The 17666-nt window shown below is 36.6% G+C and overlaps 2 protein-coding genes and 1 non-coding gene across 7 annotated transcripts in view; 2 read left to right on the forward strand and 1 right to left on the reverse strand.

Moving 5' to 3' along the window:
* Positions 1-3050, reverse strand: part of LOC125239798 (single-stranded DNA-binding protein 3) — a 28590-nt gene extending 25540 nt beyond the window's left edge. For all 5 annotated transcript variants that reach the window (XM_048147490.1, XM_048147487.1, XM_048147486.1 and 2 more), the window contains exon 1: positions 2591-3050. In XM_048147490.1, coding sequence (XP_048003447.1) covers positions 2591-2936 — 346 coding nt within the window. In that variant the 5' untranslated portion in view covers positions 2937-3050. The remainder of the gene's footprint in view (positions 1-2590) is intronic.
* A 413-nt stretch (positions 3051-3463) lies between these two features.
* On the forward strand, positions 3464-13332 carry LOC125239767 (60S ribosomal protein L32). Its single transcript, XM_048147439.1, has 3 exons — positions 3464-3652; positions 5562-5671; positions 13136-13332. Exons 1-3 carry the CDS (start codon positions 3538-3540, stop codon positions 13313-13315), a joined length of 405 nt encoding a protein of 134 aa, XP_048003396.1. The 5' UTR covers positions 3464-3537; the 3' UTR covers positions 13316-13332.
* On the forward strand, positions 4690-4816 carry LOC125240155. The gene has a single exon (XR_007178588.1). It is a non-coding gene; the product is annotated as a small nucleolar RNA psi18S-841/snoR66 (small nucleolar RNA).
* Positions 13333-17666: the final 4334 nt, after the last annotated feature.

Raw genomic sequence — 17666 nt, forward strand, 5'->3', positions numbered from 1 at the left:
GTTTATTTGAATCACTTCTAAAAGTTCTAAACGGGTCATATTTTCACAGCAATATTTTATTTTATTTATTTTGGGAAACAAACGTGACTGGATTACTTTTGTTGTCCTTCTCTAACATGTGAGTAAGAGAGGGACACCAATAGCAGCAGGCCAAATATTGCAGTGAAAAGTCCTGTTTAGAAGCCCCACATTTAGATTGACCTAATAATACTAGTCAAATCAGCTTCTTTTTAAGAAATGTCAAAATAATTTGCTAATATGGAATTACTATGAAATACTGAGGAGTGACGTCACGGTCAAGTCATTTACTTTATATCTTTCTTTTCCACTTATTAAATAGAAATTATGTTTAAACATAACTACTGTCCATGTATTTCTTCTAATCATGTGGTGCTTTATTTTGTGCTCTGCACAAAATATTTTATTTTAAGTGTAGGAAACTAGCCTATTATAGTATCTAAGAATGGATATTATTTTCTTGTAGTGGTTTTTTTTACATGAACATATTTACATAATTATATTAAGAAACTAAGACTAAACTTAAAAGCTAGCTATTGGGACCGTGCGCGACGACACGCCACGTGACAGGTGACCATTATGGACAATATTGTCGCCGCTGTTAAGCGAGAAGTAAGTAAAAATTGTGAAAAAATTAATGAAATCTTGTGTTATTTTACTATATTAGACAATTTTGGACGACGGTGGTTACAACATTATCGCCAATAACATTAAAATTGTTGTTTTCAGTGAGAAATTAACAAACTGGTGACTAAAACGGGGTTTCGTGCCATCGCTCACGAAATCATTTTCCAACCCAAGACGATGAATAAAGACAAGAAATTGGTGCTAGCTGGGCATTTTCTAGAGATTGAAGACTTTTTTACACCATTTGTACCTATGTGCAATAAAGTATAAATAAATCATTGGCTTTTGAAATAGTTGATCAGTTCACTGCTATCCTGTCATTTTCATAGGCTAACTATAGGTATTATATAAGTATCATTGCAGGGTACAGGGTTTATTGTAAAATAAAAACAAACTAGCTATAATAACGTTTAATTATAATATACATTACATAAACTTGTTTCATTTACTTGAAAATATTGGAGGTTTACCAGATATCACATCAAATACAATCATGAATGCGATGAAAGAAGTTCTCAGGAATTTTATTTAAAATGTGATAAGCCTTCAGTGGATGGACTGCTTCTGCTTCTATTGTTCTCGTGCTCCTTCTTCCCATTGAAACCTCGATATTTACGCATTTTCGTCAATTCGTTTCGATTTGTAAACAGGAGCACAGATGAGGAAACAAATAAAATTATTTCCGAACATAACTGGGATTGGCTTCCACGTCGGCTTTTCTACCTCCAATAAAATTTGCACTACAAATTCACCGTAAATTCAATTCAATACTTGTATCAAATGATTACGCACTTTAAGTAAAACTTTAGAGATTGGACGACACTTTTCTTCTTACGGCAACTATTCACTTAAACGGTGGTTTCGTTTCCACCACGGTCTTTGAAATAGCTAGAATTTAGTCGCTACTTTTCTTGGAGTTATTACAATTCGCCATAACAAATTTTACTGGGCCCGTATTAAATTTATCTCAAAAACGACATGAAAATGTATACTGCAATATGGATTTGACAGCGCAAGTCAGCGACTAAGATGTCAATTTTGGCCGTAGTGAGCGCTGTGATCGTTTTAGCTACCCCCTCCACCCGCTTTGCACCTTGCCAATTGTCTAAAATAGGCGCTTGAGGCATTGTACCAAGGATACTGGCGACATTTCCTTGCTGTATCGCAATGCTGATATGTTGTGCGAGGAAGTTGCCAGCTTTATGTCAAAGATCAGATAATAATCTGAATATTGACATTGCTTTATGATTTGTATGGTTACTGAAGACTGATGATATTCAACCTTAAAGCCACTATTGCTGTGTATTGTAAGAGGTTTCACATACGGAGTGAAACCTTTTACAGCATTTTTATGTTTGCTGACTGGCAGTCCCTGATTTGAATTGAGAATAATAGATAAAACGTCAAGGAGAACAAACACTTGACGGGGGCATTCAGATAGAAGCAGCGATTGAGAGTGAACGCTTGTTATTTAGCTCCTAAAAATATAAAAAGATATTGAATCAAAGTGTGGTTTAAATGTATGGATGCCCTTCACCTATAGGCCGTCTCTCTTACAGTATACATACAGGTAAAATATAATCTTACACAGCCCACTTCTTAAATATTATATTAATATTTATGCACTTTTACGAGTATTTTGTGTTTTCTATGATGTTTCTTCAATAATTAAGTAATTAGCACTCAAACTTATGTCTAAATTTAATGCAATAGAGAGAAAGTAAATATTATGTTTTGTCTACATTGAAATACGCAAAATTGATGTTACAACCAAACATGTAAAAACCCATCAAAAACATGGCAATGTAGTAAAAACCCCGCATTATCTCAGAACAAACCACTATTTACACACATTGATAAGAAAAACTATGCCCTACATACTGGAGATGAAGTGTGCAAAATGTATCATAAATACGATGTTTTTAGGTAATATAAAGGTTCGTACCGTCATTAGGCGGCGCCGGGCCGGCATTGTGTCCAATCCCGTTCACCCCGTAGCCAGAATTAACGAAGCCGTAATCGTGGAAGGCCTTAGCTTCTGAAGAGTGTTCGCATGTGTCCCGGCGCTCAGGCGCCGCGCAGTACAGGTCCCAGAACACGCACCACCACGAGTGCAGGAACCCCGGCGGCTCCCCGAGCGTTATGTTCTTCTCCCATCGGATTTCTGAGAGAAACGTCTGCGCCGCCTTCTGTGCCCCAACATGAAGCAAGTACTCGTACACATAGAGAGCCAACTTTTCGCGAGCCTGAGCGTCCGAAGGCACCGTAGAGCCTTTGCCCTTGGCATACATATCGACTGGAAGTCGACGTTTATGATTAAATTGTTTATTATTTACATTAACGCTTTATATCAATAAATTCAACTTTACAAAATGTCATTGATCGATGGCGACATTTGGCGTCTGTGGCATAGAGAAATCGGATTGTTCTCTATGTAAACAGCGAGCTGTCATAAAAGTATGTCTATGATTAGTAATAGACAAAATGCATTTCCGCTCCTGAAATTGCAGAATATTTGCGAAATAATTATTTTAAAGTAATTATAGTATATTTTTACATCATATTTTTAATAAATTACCATAAATAAATTATTTAGACCTAAAAATTTTCTATTAAAATATGTATTTTTATTTCATTGTCGATTTTTAACCACGCATAGAGACAAAGTAAACATATTTTTTATTTAACTTTTTACTGCTATTTAAAATTCAATAAATAAGATTGAAAAATTACAGTTTTATAAAGTGACGCATTACTTTAAAAAATATATAGTGCGTAATCGAAAACGCACCTAAAATCTATAAATGTCTACAATTGTCTATTCCTTCTTCCTTTTCGTGCGGCCGTGTCACCGCGTGGTTCACTGCCGCGTTTCGCGTGAAAAATATCAAAATGGCTATCAGACCAGTATACAGGCCTACGATCGTTAAAAAGAGGACGAAAAGATTCATTCGTCACCAGTCAGACCGATATGACAAACTCAAGCGTAACTGGCGTAAACCGAGAGGTAAGTGATGTGTAAAAATTCGTTCAACCATGCCTCCGTACTGTTTAAATGCCCACACGAGAGATTTAAATACGTTTAAAGAGAGTTTCATGCCTACTAAAACTAAATTGTGTTTATATATTTCGATCTAACCTAATTTCAATGCATGTCTGCTTATTTTGTTGATAGGTTATATTTTGTGTTCTATCATATGAATACTGACATTTCTATGGAATATAACCTAATTCGAATCTTAATTGGAACGGAATAGCAATATATTCCTAAATTTAGACAGTCATATTCGTATATATATTTCTATTTTTATCTACCTTACATTTTAGAAACTATCATGATATATTTTCTACCCGTAATCATTAGGGATGTACCGACTAGTCGGGAAAGCCGACTATCCGGCCACATTTGTAGTCGGCGACTAGTCGGCAAAAAGGGCCGATTAGTCGGCACTTCATTAGTGATAGAAAAACAGTACAAAATTAAATTACCAGCTGAAAATTATGGTTGTATTATGTAGCTATTAGTAATTCTTTTTTTGTCAAAATCAATACATATCTGTTATCACCACAGAAATAAATTTCCTACCTAGGATTCGACTTCATAGGCAGGATCACTACTCTATCCACTAAGCCAAGCCGGTTGTTAAAAATGGAAAATGTATATAAATATTGTCATGAACCATTGAACATCTGTAAAAAATCATGAAAAGCGCGAACAAAGGACCAAAAATGACATTCAAAATGTGAATTTTACGAAAATTATGTTCTGGCCGACTAGCCGACTAATCGGCCACCCAAGCGCCAACTAGTCGGTAGTCGGCCTAGTCGGCCAAATCAATAGTCGGTACATCCCTAGTAATCATATAATGTAGTTATAGTACCTTAACCTGTTTCTTATTATACCTATTTTCTTTTAATTTAAACATATTGCTATTTTCACCCTCCTACCTAACTGTCAGTGTGGTCCAGTGGCTTTACACTCTGGATTCAGAGCATGAGGTTCCTGGTTCAAATCCTGATGATGGCACAAGTTTATTTTCTATATGCAAGGGCACTCTGTGTTATTCATTCTGTATGATAATTACAATTTGTTACCTTGCTAGATCAGAACTACCAAACCCTATTCCGGATAACTCCATAGTTAATCTGGTCATAGTGGTAGATACATTTTTTACTATTTAAATTATTATTTTTTATTTATTACTAGTTTTATCAGGACTATTCTATGAATGTTTAAAATAATTTAAAAAATGTGAGCTTTTTTTTAAATTATAAATGGTCTTACTCTTGGCCACAGACTAGCCAAAGGCAAATACGTGGCGTACGATGGAGTGAGCTCGCCCAGAAGATGCCTGTTCACTCTTGATTTGAAGGCTTTTCACTCTTGCTTTATGTTTTTTGTAAACAATATATTTATTACTGAATACTGATTCTTGCTATGTCTTGCACCATCCATATTGAGCAAGGAATATGCAAAACACTTACATAGACATAGAAAATTTTTATTCAACATCACATGAAAATGTTACAAACAATGAAGAAGTGTTACATTAGGATTTGATAAAGTAGAAAACTTAAATCTAGACTAAGCATCTAAGAAAATGAGTTATACATATACACGACACGTGAAATTAAAATATTCATGTGCGTTAAATAGGAGCTTGCCTCAGCATAATGTTGCAGCATTTTAACTACAACGCTGGTTTTCAGGCAGACCCTTGATATATTGTCACCTTACAGCTGTTAGTCGACTTACAACTTTTATATGGAAGCACAAAAATTAAAAAAAAAAAGAAAAATCCCTGTTTTAGGACCATTCAACATTTCACTCCATGGAAATGTAAAATAATATCAATGTCATAATAAAATGACCTATTTTCTTAATAAACTTTAACACTGTTGTTTAAATATTCCAGGTATTGACAACAGGGTGCGCAGGCGTTTCAAGGGCCAGTACTTGATGCCCGGCATCGGCTACGGCTCCAACAAGAAGACCCGTCACATGCTCCCTAACGGCTTCCGCAAGGTAAGGCATCAAAACCTCACCAATCAGACTGTGTTTGATTTAGAATGTCTAGATCAGCCATTGTCAAAGTGTGCTCCGCGGACCCCTAGGGCTCCGCAAAGCCTCTCTGGGGGCTCCGCGTGAATTTTGGGTACCTGATATGCAACTTCAACTCTCTTCCATAAAACCAAATATTCACCAATTGTTAAAAAATTAAAAACAATTTCATGTAATACCTCACATTAGAATCTAGTGATTAGATTTTACTATCATGATTGCTTATTAAAATAAAGATTGCAAAAAAAGAATGTTTTAAGAGTTCCGTCAGATGTTTTACTTTCTAAAAGGGTTCCATGGGAAAATAAGTTTGAGAACCGCTGGTCTAGATGTTTTCTCGTTGAGGGATTCACACCAAAAATGCATTAATACTACAGTCCTGGCCATATCCCACTATTTTGAAGGACCAGTGGTGGGCCAGACACAATCCTTTCACAGGCCACTGGTCTAGAAAGTCTAGATGCAAAATTATTTCTTTAAATCTATACACCATGGGCCCGAATAACCTGAAAGATTTCGACAGTGTATTCCTGACCACATTTAGAGACTATAATTATGTTAATGTTAGATAAAGTTTTCTAGATAGTAGTCCATATCTAGAAAACTTTTAGAGTTATTACCAATTGAAATAAATATATTTTCTTATTGTTACTCAGTACATAATGCCTTCTTAACGGTGTTGATGCTATTATCAGCAATTCCCGTCAACTTTGTACAATGCCACGTCAGCAAATTTTAATTGATCCTATTTTGTTACCAACATTTAGTAATATAATTCGACTTTCGTCAGATATATACAGGATAATTGTTATAATTAAGAAAATATAGATACAAGAGAACCTTAATGACGAAATAAAACTTAATAAAATCTCAATTCATCAACAAAATCTTGGTAACAAAATAGGAATTAATAAAAACAAATTTAACTTTTCCCTTAATTTTTGTACAAAGTTGACGGGAATTGCTGTTATGAAGAATAGTCTCACTATCCTAATTGATAAATTTCAAAAAGTGAGAGTAAAATGTGGTTTTTAGAAAAAAAATGTTAAAACTTATTTTAAGTGCCAGTTTTGTGAATAACATTTACTTTTTACTTTAAAGACATAAAAAAAAATACAAAAAAACATAATATTTCGTTAAGAGAGCAAAGAGTCTCATCTACCTCATAAGAAAAGCTTTCGGGAATCTGACGCCAGATATGATGCTCAAAATTCACAAAACCTATGTTAGGCCTATATTGGAATACGCGTTTCAAGTGTGGAGCCCTTATTTTATCAAGGACATCGATTTGTTGGAGAAGGTTCAACGCAGCTTCACCAAAATACCGAAGAAACTTAAAAAAATGTCCTATGAGGAAAGATTGGAGTTCCTAAAGCTTACAAGCCTGAAGGAGCGTAGAGAGCGTGGAGACCTGATCGAGACATACAAAATACTAACCCAACATTATGACCTCAAAGATTTTCATAAAATGCTAGAACGTAATAACAACACCCGTCTGAGAGGTCATCAGTATAAACTGGTCTCTCGCAGGTCATACATAGTGGGGACGTTTATCGACAAAAAGAGGCCAAACCTTTTTTTTCTTGACCAAAGCATGAAACTTGGCACAGTTGTTCCTTATATCAAAATAAGCCGATTAAGATCGGGAGCCTTCGGGAGCCTCCCCCCTGGGGCTCGGGAGGGGGGGTCAAAGTACCGCTACACCCGGCTTGCTTTGAAAAATTCTAACATAGCCCGTTTAGTTCATAGGTCATGTTTGGTATCGTTTTCGAGTAAATCAATAACGTAGAATTCATTTTTGGTACTAAAATTATAATTTAATAGTAAATAAAATAAAAAAAAATTAAAAGTTTGAAATTTTCATCTATGATTTACAAATTCAAGTCATCATAAATGTCAAACTGTTTGCTTTTTCTACAAATAAAAAATATGATATGAAAGCCTATTTAATATAGATTATGAATAATATAACTTTTACCCACCTTTACAAACGTTAAGTTTCATAAAAAAAACTTTAAGCCGCGCGGCGTCGGGACGCCGCGAGCGTAATTTTAAAATGCCTTTATTTTAAAAAACTCTATTAGAACCCGTTTAGCTATTAGGTCATGTTTAGTATCGTTTTCGAGTAAATTAATAACGTAGAATTTAGTTTTGGTACTAAAATGACCATTTAATGTTAAATGAAATTAAAAAAAAATCTGTGAGTTGCAAATTCAAGTCACCATAAATGTCAAACGGTTTGCTTTTTCTATAAATATAAAAATATGATATTAAAGCCTATTCACAAAGGGTAGTACGCGTTCACCTACGCGAGCTTAGACTGTGTGCGGGGAACGCGCCTCTTTCATATATTTGATCGCCAGTGTCAGAGGTGTGTTAATGCATAAATAGAAAAAGATTCATTATTATTGACTCCGGTGTCGACAACGGCAACACTCGGGTCGGACCACACGAATTATAATGAGCTTATTATAATTGAGTCGGGACTGCCATAGAGTATCCAACACTGAAAAGTTAGCACTTATAGTTTAGTCTGTGGTGTCCTAATTGACAGATTACTCATACCTACTCATACCTACTCATACTACTCATACTATACATTCCCTTCACAGAAACATAGCTGGGTACATATGGAACTGCATAAAGAAGGCTCTACCCTCTTTATGCAGTTGCATCGGTTTTTGCAACCTGATTTACATTTACATCTTGTAACTTCTAAGCATATACTGGGCACTGGCCACTTCAGTGTTGTCTGACCAGTGTGGTACCCATTCGTCTCCTTCTTCCTTCCATCCCCAAGAAGACGGACTTGGCAAATTTTGGTGTGGCACCAACGCCTGACTCCAAACAAGAACGCCCTGAGTCCCATTTCTCAAAACTGAAAGTTACAAGTTACAAGCGGAAGTCTCTTTCCAACTTGTCATATTAGACATTGACAACCAGTTGAAAATTGTAACTTGTAGCTTCGAGAAATGGGCCCCTGGTACACTGTGCGCAGTATATGCTGATGCAAGGCAGCCTCTGAAGGAGGTATGTTCCAGGGATGTAACGGATGTGGTTTTAACGGAACCGGAAGCGGAAGCGGAAGTTTTGAATTTAGTTTAACGGAAGCAGAAGCGGAACCGGAACCAGAAGCGGAAGTTAAAAACGAAATGAAAAAATACCACATAGGTATAACATAAACCAAAACTACTTAAATTACCTAGAACTTTTAGGTGTTTACTGTTCAGCCTGTAATCAGCAGTTTGTAATCAGCCTTTAGGCCCACTTAGGTTTTAAAAACGAAAAGAAAAGTTACCTGATATTTTATCTTAACTATATCATTCATTACAATCCAAAAATTTAAATCACCTTGAACTTTAAGATGTTTAGTTGTTTAGGTAATCACTAAAAATCACATAAGAATCCTTTTAAACCTTTATTATGCCGTAAAAAGTTTTAGAAACGAAAAGAAAACTTACTCGTAGGTAGTACAATACAATCCAAAACTAACCAGTAAAATTTATATATGTAATTGTTAGCACACAATTAAATTTTTAAATTAAATGGAGTGACTATAAAAGAAGTAAACTGTATTTAATAAACAAAAGCCTAGCAGTTTTATCTCCCTGCAGTTTGCTTCTAAGGGGATTGTAGATAAGCCCTGCACCACTGAATAGTTAGTTGTTCACTCGCTACTAACGGAATGAAGCGATTGATGTTTTGTATCACAGCACGTGGCAAGCGGAGAGATGAGCGAATAACAGGTATAGACCTATTGGTCTTTGATGTACGCCGCTCATGTCCCACCGTCGCGCGTCGCTAGGTTCTGACATCCGCTATAACTTCCGTTTGAAAAATAACAGAACCGGAACAGAAGCGGATGTGTAAAACAAAACGGAAGTTCCGCAGAAACGGAAGCAGAAGCAGAGCTCCGTTACATCCCTGGTATGTTCTCCAATTGTCGATCTTTTCTGGTACCTAATAGGTACTTCGACCACTCATTCACCGTTGCGCAACGACTTGGTCTGAAACAATATGTGCATTATCATTTTAGAGTCTACAACTATCAAATTACAACTTTTTGGTGGATCACGTAACCTTCAGTATTACCCACTTACGTTACGTATCATACAAAACTATTACAAACTTTAGTAGAATCTGATTTGCCTCTGATATTGCTCCATCTTGTAATAGTTTGACACCTTGAGTGGCCTGGCTAAGCTTCAAAGCCAAAAGAAAATGTTTCTAGATTAGACATAGTATGGGTTAGGTACGATAAACGCAGCTTGAAACGATCAACAAGGGAGAAACATGGCCACCCAAGGCTTCAAACTATTACGAGATGGAGCAATATCATAGATAAGCTAATCAGATTCTACTAAAGTTTGTAATTATTTTGTATGATAGGTAAGTGTGTAATAGTGAAGGTGATCCACCAAAATGTTGAATTTGATAGTTGCAGAATCTATTTAAATAAAATGACAATGCACATATTGTTTCAGATCAAGGGTCCTTACGCAACAGTGAATGAGTGCCGGAAGAACCTCTTTACTAGAAAAGATCGACACTTGGAGAACATACCTCCTTCCGAGGCTGCCTTACTTCATCATATACATACTGCCATTTGTCTAAGACTGGGGCTAAAGACATGCCAACCACACCCTTGCTGCCGACGCATTAGGACACCACGGACTCCACTGCCAGTCTATTGCTGGCCGAATTTTGTGACACGCTGCACTTAACGATTTAATCCGCAAGGCTCTCGGCACAGCGAACATACCGACAACCCTCGAAACTGTCGGCTTGTCAGCAGCAGACGGAAAGCGGCCTGATGGTTGCTCGCTTTTGCCTTGGTTTCTGGGACGACCCTTGGCGTGGGGCGTGACCTGTGTGGATACCTTGGCTCCGTCCAACGTCTAACGCTCGGCCCAGAAACCAGGGACTGCTGCTGCAAAACGTCCAGTTTAAACGCGCAAATATGCATTTTTAAAAAAACAACTACATATTTGCGGCAATTGCATTTGAAACATTTGGACCATGGTCATCAGACACCAAGCAGTTCGTGAAGGAAGCTTCCACCAAACTTGTCTGGGTGTTTGGTGACATACGCATAGGCTTTTACATCATATTTTTATTTAAAGAAAAAGCAAACAGTTGACATTTTTGTTGACTTGAATTTTCAAATTATAGATGAATTTTTTTTTTATTTATTTACCATTAAATTATAATTGTAGTACCAAAAATAAATTTTTTGTTATTAATTTACTCGAAAACTATATCAAACATGACCTAATAGCTAAACCGGGTCTAATAGAGTTTTTAAAATAGAGGTATTTTAAAATTACGCTCGCGGCGTCCCGACGCCGCGCGTCTTAAAGTAATTTTTTTGTGGAACTTAACGTTTGTGAAGGTGGATAAAAGTTATATTTTTTACAATCTATATTAAATAGGCTTTCATATCATATTTTTTATTTATAGAAAAAGCAAACAGTTTGTCATTTATGATGACTTGAATTTCTAAATCATGGATGAAAATTTCAAAAATTTTTTTTTTTTAATGTTACATACATACAATCACACCTGTTTCCCATATAGGGGTAGGCAGAGCACATGAAACTGCTAAAGTTACAGTGCCACTCTTGGCAAATAAGGGGTTGAAAGAAAACGAAACTGTGACATTGCAGTGACAGGTTGCCAGCCTCTCGCCTACACCACAATTTACCCCATGTCCCACAGTGTGTTTTTTTAATGTTACTTACCATTAAATTATAATTTTAGTACCAAAAATGAATTTTACGTTATTGATTTACTCGAAAACGATATCAAACATGACCTAATAGCTAAACGGGGTCTAATAGAGTTTCTAAAATAAAGGCATTTTAAAATTACGCTCGCGGCGTACCGACGCCGCGCGTCTCAAAGTAATTTTTTTGTGGAACTTAACGTTAGTAAAGGTGGATAAAAGTTATATTTTTTATAATCTATATTAAATAGGCTATCATGTCATATTTTTTATTTATAGAAAAAGCAAATAGTTTGTAATTTATGATGACTTGAATTTGTAAATCATGGATGAAAATTTCAAATTTTTTAATTTTTTGTTATTTTATTTACCATTAAATGATAATTATAGTACTAAAAACGAATGCTACGTTATTGATTTACTCGAAAACGATACAAAACATGACCTATTAACTAAACGGGGTAAGTTAGAATTTTTCAAACCAAGCCGGGTGAAGCGGTACTTTGACCCCCCCTCCCGGGCCCCAGGGGGGAGGCTCCCGAAGGCTCCCGATCTTAATCGGCTTATTTTGATATAAGGAACAACTGTGCCAAGTTTCATGCTTTGGTCAAAAAATTTAAGGTTTTTCAATAAACTCCCCAGCTATACAACAATCCTCATAGACATTTCTTTAGTAATAGAGTGGTAAAAGCTTGGAATCAGCTCCCGGAGGATGTAATATCGGCCCAAAATGTAAACGAATTCAAGAATAAGTTAGACAAGTACAGTGCTAATTCCACATAATACCTGAAACCTCTACCGACAACTGGATACAGGCTTTATCAGTTACTACAACTGCCTGCCTGCTTTACAAATAATAATAATAATAATAATATTTTCTTCAAGAATTACAAAAATCACATAATATTATTTTTTTGTTTTTACATAAAAAAAAATCTTTCGTGGTTAAAATCTTTCGGGTTCTTCGGGCACACGGTGTATATTATAGCCTCTTATTCTGAACACTTTGGCAAGCAATTCTGGCAAAGGCATCGTCTCTGTAGGATTTTAATATTTTTTTATGACAAGTGTTGTTTATGTGTGAGAATGTTGTGCATAGTTTGATATGCTTTTGATGCTGTACAGTCCTGTAGGGCAATCATGGTCTCTCGATAGATGATAACACATCGAGCTGTCCTTATCGCACTTACAAATAGTGTGAAAAGGACGGCCTGGGGCCCATTTTTCGAAGCTACAAGTTACAATTTACAACTTCCTATATAAAATGTACTGAGGAGACGTTTTTTAAATTACATTCAGGCGGCGTGGCGCTGACGTCCGTTCCGCGTCGGCGGACATGCGTCTCTTGAGTGTGGACGGTCCCTTAAACAGACCTAAGAATCATTTCTGATCAACAGGGCCCGTAACTTTCATGTCGATGACATAAATTTGTCGTCACACTGCGTATAGGTTATTCAGGGTTTTATTTAATAATTAATCATTATTCATAAATCATTTTAATCATGACTTCGAAACTATTCATACGTGAAATAATTAATACCTACTTGATACTTGAAAAGTATGTATGAATAGCTTACTTTTGAAGTAATTTATAAACGATTAAATTGATTAATGAATAATCATCAATGATCCTATATGTAGCGTGTCGTCAAATTGATGTCATCATGAAAGTTACCCTGCTGATCAACCACTTTCCATTCCAGGTGCTAGTTCACAACGTGCGCGAGCTCGAGATCCTGATGATGCAGAACCGCACGTACTGCGCCGAGATCGCGCACGCCGTCTCCGCCAAGAAGCGCGCCGCCATCGTCGCGCGCGCGCAGCAGCTCTCCGTGCGCGTCACCAACGCCAGCGCGCGCCTGCGCACTCAGGAGAGCGAATAAACTAACGTTACCTCTTATTGTGCTGTTTTATTTCCTTTTTTCCAACGAGAATAAGTAGAAAAATATTTTAATTATGACAATTTCTTTTACGTAAAACGTATCTGTCATTAGAAAATGGCGGCAAATTAAAAACAATTCAGAAAATAGACAATTTAAATTTAGCGCTTTTCTGAGGGGGCTAAAGAGACCAAAGGGTAATATGTTACGAGAGATGGAGACCCATCGGATAAGAGTACACCATAGATTTAGAATTATTAAACTAGATTGTTTAGTTAGGTCAAAAAGTGTGTCCACATGAGAGGTAATTGTTTGGGCTGGTGTCCCTCTCGCACTTGCTGACAATGTCAACATTATTCAGTGACGTCATCACTGTCATAAATTGGGGATACCAGTCAATTTTCAAAGTTACTACCAAATCTACTAACACCCAATTGAAAGTATTTTTTAATTATACAAATCTTTGATTTACTGGCATCAAAATAATTACATTATAATTATTTTCAAATTTTTTGAAATATATCAAAACCCTAGTTTGAATATAACATTAAAATAAAATAAGAAGTTATAAAGTCAGGTAATATACAGATAATAATACTACTAATATGGGAACCTCATTAACACTGGCAACACGTGCGAGAGGGACACCAGCCCAAACAATGCCCTCTCATGTGGACCGTTTTCGCTAGTCTGATACGATCGACTTTCTGTTTCAGTAATAAGGTTAAATTTCGTATGGCAAAAAATGTGATTGAGCTATCCCCTGTAAAGATCTTTGGAGTACACCAATCTATCAATGGTGTCACTAATTCTACTCGTCGGTAGATGGCGCTGTATTAGTGATTACTTACGGTGAAGGTAATGCGACACTAGCGCCACTTTCTTATATCCTCAAAATTAAATATTTTTTCAATAATATTTCTATCACAAAAACACTCTTGTGTAATTATCCCCAGAAACTTGCAAAGGTAAAAGTTGCCAATTTTATTCTACACAAGTTTTTTGAGAATTACTACAAAACGAGAAAGTATATACAGGGCATAGACTAAACTAATTAATCTATGATACAGGGGCAAACATTGTCATAAATAACTTTGCTGTAAGGCCGCGCGCACACGGACAACTGTTGCCGGCGACTTTTTTGTCGCGGCCATGGTCTAGTATGAAAGTGCGCACACGAGGCGACGCAACTTTTCATACAAATACGAAAGTCGCCGAGCAACTTTGTCGCCCGTGTGCGCGCACCCTAAATCGTCTGCAATAGACGTTATAACAATGATGATGAAATCATTAAATGCTGTGACTCATTCTACTTGTCGATAGATGGCGCTAATAGTATCGTATTTTCGTACACTTTATGGCTAGTCCAACGAATAGTTTCGTTTAAATAGGGATTACTTAATTTATTGCCTTTAATAATTTTCTAACAGGAAAATCTAAAAAGCCTAAGTATCTAATACAAAAATTAACATAAATAGTGTAATAGGTACATTGAATGCAGATGTGACGTAATTATACACATATCCAGTACATCAGTAACCTCGGCACGGCAGGTCACATTTTGATCGTTTTGTAAACTGCGCGTGGTCGCGTGACAGAAGCTAATAACTTAAGTTTTGCCGAATCGCTGTCAAAAGGGGACGGTGGCATACGAAAGGGGTAGGTAAGTTAGAATCAATTTAAATTCGTATATTATGTAACTGAATTATTATGACCAAAATTATTGTATTGTATTCGTTTATTTCAGACAGAACAGTCCATATTGTTACATTACTTTACACTTTTATTTAAAATTAAAGCTATAAAATGCAATAATTAATTTAAAATGAAAACCACAATTAAAACAAAATTAAATTAAATCAAACTAAATTAAATCAACATCGTTAATTATTTAGACCTAACTATCAAATTGCTATGAAAGAATGTTCAGGCGCTATGGATTTTTTTTTGTGTAACTTTGCCCATCCTTTATAAATATTTACAACTTTGCCCTATTTCACAAAACTAAGGATGATAGTTTTGAATGATTTTACGTTTATTTTCATTAGACTTATATTGACCGGGATATAGACCGCAACTGCGTTCGAAATATCGGGAGCTCGACAAAAATCAAAAAGGTAATCACGGTCTAATTATATCCCGAAATATATTTTGGGTGTTGATTAATGTGTGAACGAATGTTAAATTATCTAGTGTCACTATTTATTACAATTTTATGTTTTTTAATACACTTTACTACACAAACTTTGCGATGAAAGATCTAGTTTGGTTCCGTTCGGTACACTGCCATTCGGAATGGCACAATATTGGCAAAACAGTTGGGTTATGATTTTATTTTTTACGATACACGCCCGTACTTGGTACGGAGTCGTTAGAGATACAGGCTGATGCAAAACAGTGCAATATTTTCTAAATTCTGTACTTGCTATAAAATACATAAATAAATATTATAGGACATTCTTACACAGATTGACCGAGTCCCACGGTAAGCTCAAGAATTGGCTTGTGTTGCAGATACTCAGACAACGATATATATAATATAGAAATACTTTTATACATAGAAAACATCCATGACTCAGGAACTGTGCTCTGTGCTCATCACACAAATAAATGCCCTTACCGGGATTCGAACCCGGGACCGCTACGACCGACGACGACGCGACCGGGATACGTATAACCACGCTCGTATCCCATAAAGGCGTAGGGCACATAAACTACTAAGTTTCAGTGCCGCTCTTGGCAAAAAGGGGTTGAAAGAAATTCAAATTGTGACATTGCAGTGACAGGTTGCCAGCCTCTCACCTGCGCCACAATTTAACCCATATCCCACAGTCGACTTCTACGACACCCACGGGAATAAAGGGTGTGGTGAAATTCTTAACCCCGTCACCACACGCTATAAAATAACTTTGTAAAAGTAGGTGGAACTAATAATATCTATTCCTTAATATTTTATTTTCTATCATTTGTCCAGTGTGTTGCCACTACATTATGCGTAATATTTTTTTTGAGAGTAATTTTACATTTATTTCATTAATTTATTAGATCTATCGCTTGCTCGGGAATCAATTGGCACGTGCTGTTAAACAATAACTGTGCCCCCTTGTAAAACAAATAAGTCTGAAATAACTATTGGATACCGTCAATATAAAGTAAAGTAGAGTGGAAGAGGTTGATCTTGTAGCATCTTGTGGTCCAAGTAAGTTTGGTTACGAAGCTTATGTTAGAACCTCCAATGTAAAATGAACCGTATGTGGCTAAAGAATCAGATTTCGTCTATTTTAACATAGTTATGGCATTTTCTCGCTTATAACATTCTAGTCTTAACAAGATTGCAATGTGGTCAACATATTAGAGGATTACGTGTTCTAACATTTTACATACATACAATCACGCCTGTATCCCATAAAGGGGTAGGTAGAGCACATGAACTACGAAAGTTTCAGTACCACTCTTGGCAAAAAGGGCTTGATAGAAATCGAAATTGTGCCATTGCAGTGACAGGTTGCCAGCCTCTAGCCTACGCCACAATTTAAGAATTTAACCCATATCCCACAGTCGACTTCTACGACACCCACGGGAAGAAAGGGGGTGGTGAAATTCTTAACCCGTCACCACACGTGGCCTAACATTTTACCCGCTTTTTAAGGGATTTTTTAAACAGCCTGTATAAGGATTTGCATGGAACCTTGTTTACGTGAAACCTTATCATAGCGCAGCGACCTCTTCAGGGAGCGGTGGTGAGTTACAACTTAATTTGACAAATTGGCAGTTCTAACTATACTTGGATTAGTCAGATGTGATTCCTTGTGATTATGATGTATTTTTAACCCCCGACGCAAAAACGACGGGGTGTTATAAGTTTGACGTGTCTGTCTGTGTGTATGTCTGTTTGTCTGCCTGTGTGTGTGTGTCTGTCTGTGGCATCGTAGCTCTCGAACGGATGAACCGATTTTGATTTCATTTTTTTGTCTGAAAGCTGAGTTAGTCGGGAGTGTTCTTAGCCATGTTTCATGAAAATCGGTCCACTACGTCGCGGTCGGGGGTTTTGTTCAAATGTTTAATATGTTATAGGTCGCGTAAGCTGAAGATCCGGGTTCGATTCCCGGCTCGGCCACCAGTTGGGCCTTGCCGTTTTTTCTTTCGTGTATGAAATCTATTTCAATTTATAATGTTATAGGCCGTTATTTCTGAAATCGGATTGGTGTGCAAGATCCCGTGTTAGGGTTTCTCCAAACCATCGAGTATGTACAGTCAACCAATTGGAACCCTAGGCCACTCTAGAACCATGCCAAAATGACAAGCAATGACAGATTTCTTACAATCTGATTTACAACGTGACTATGACATAGTT

This window comes from Leguminivora glycinivorella, chromosome 26, assembly GCF_023078275.1.
Source record: "Leguminivora glycinivorella isolate SPB_JAAS2020 chromosome 26, LegGlyc_1.1, whole genome shotgun sequence".
Classification (NCBI taxonomy): domain Eukaryota; kingdom Metazoa; phylum Arthropoda; class Insecta; order Lepidoptera; family Tortricidae; genus Leguminivora; species Leguminivora glycinivorella.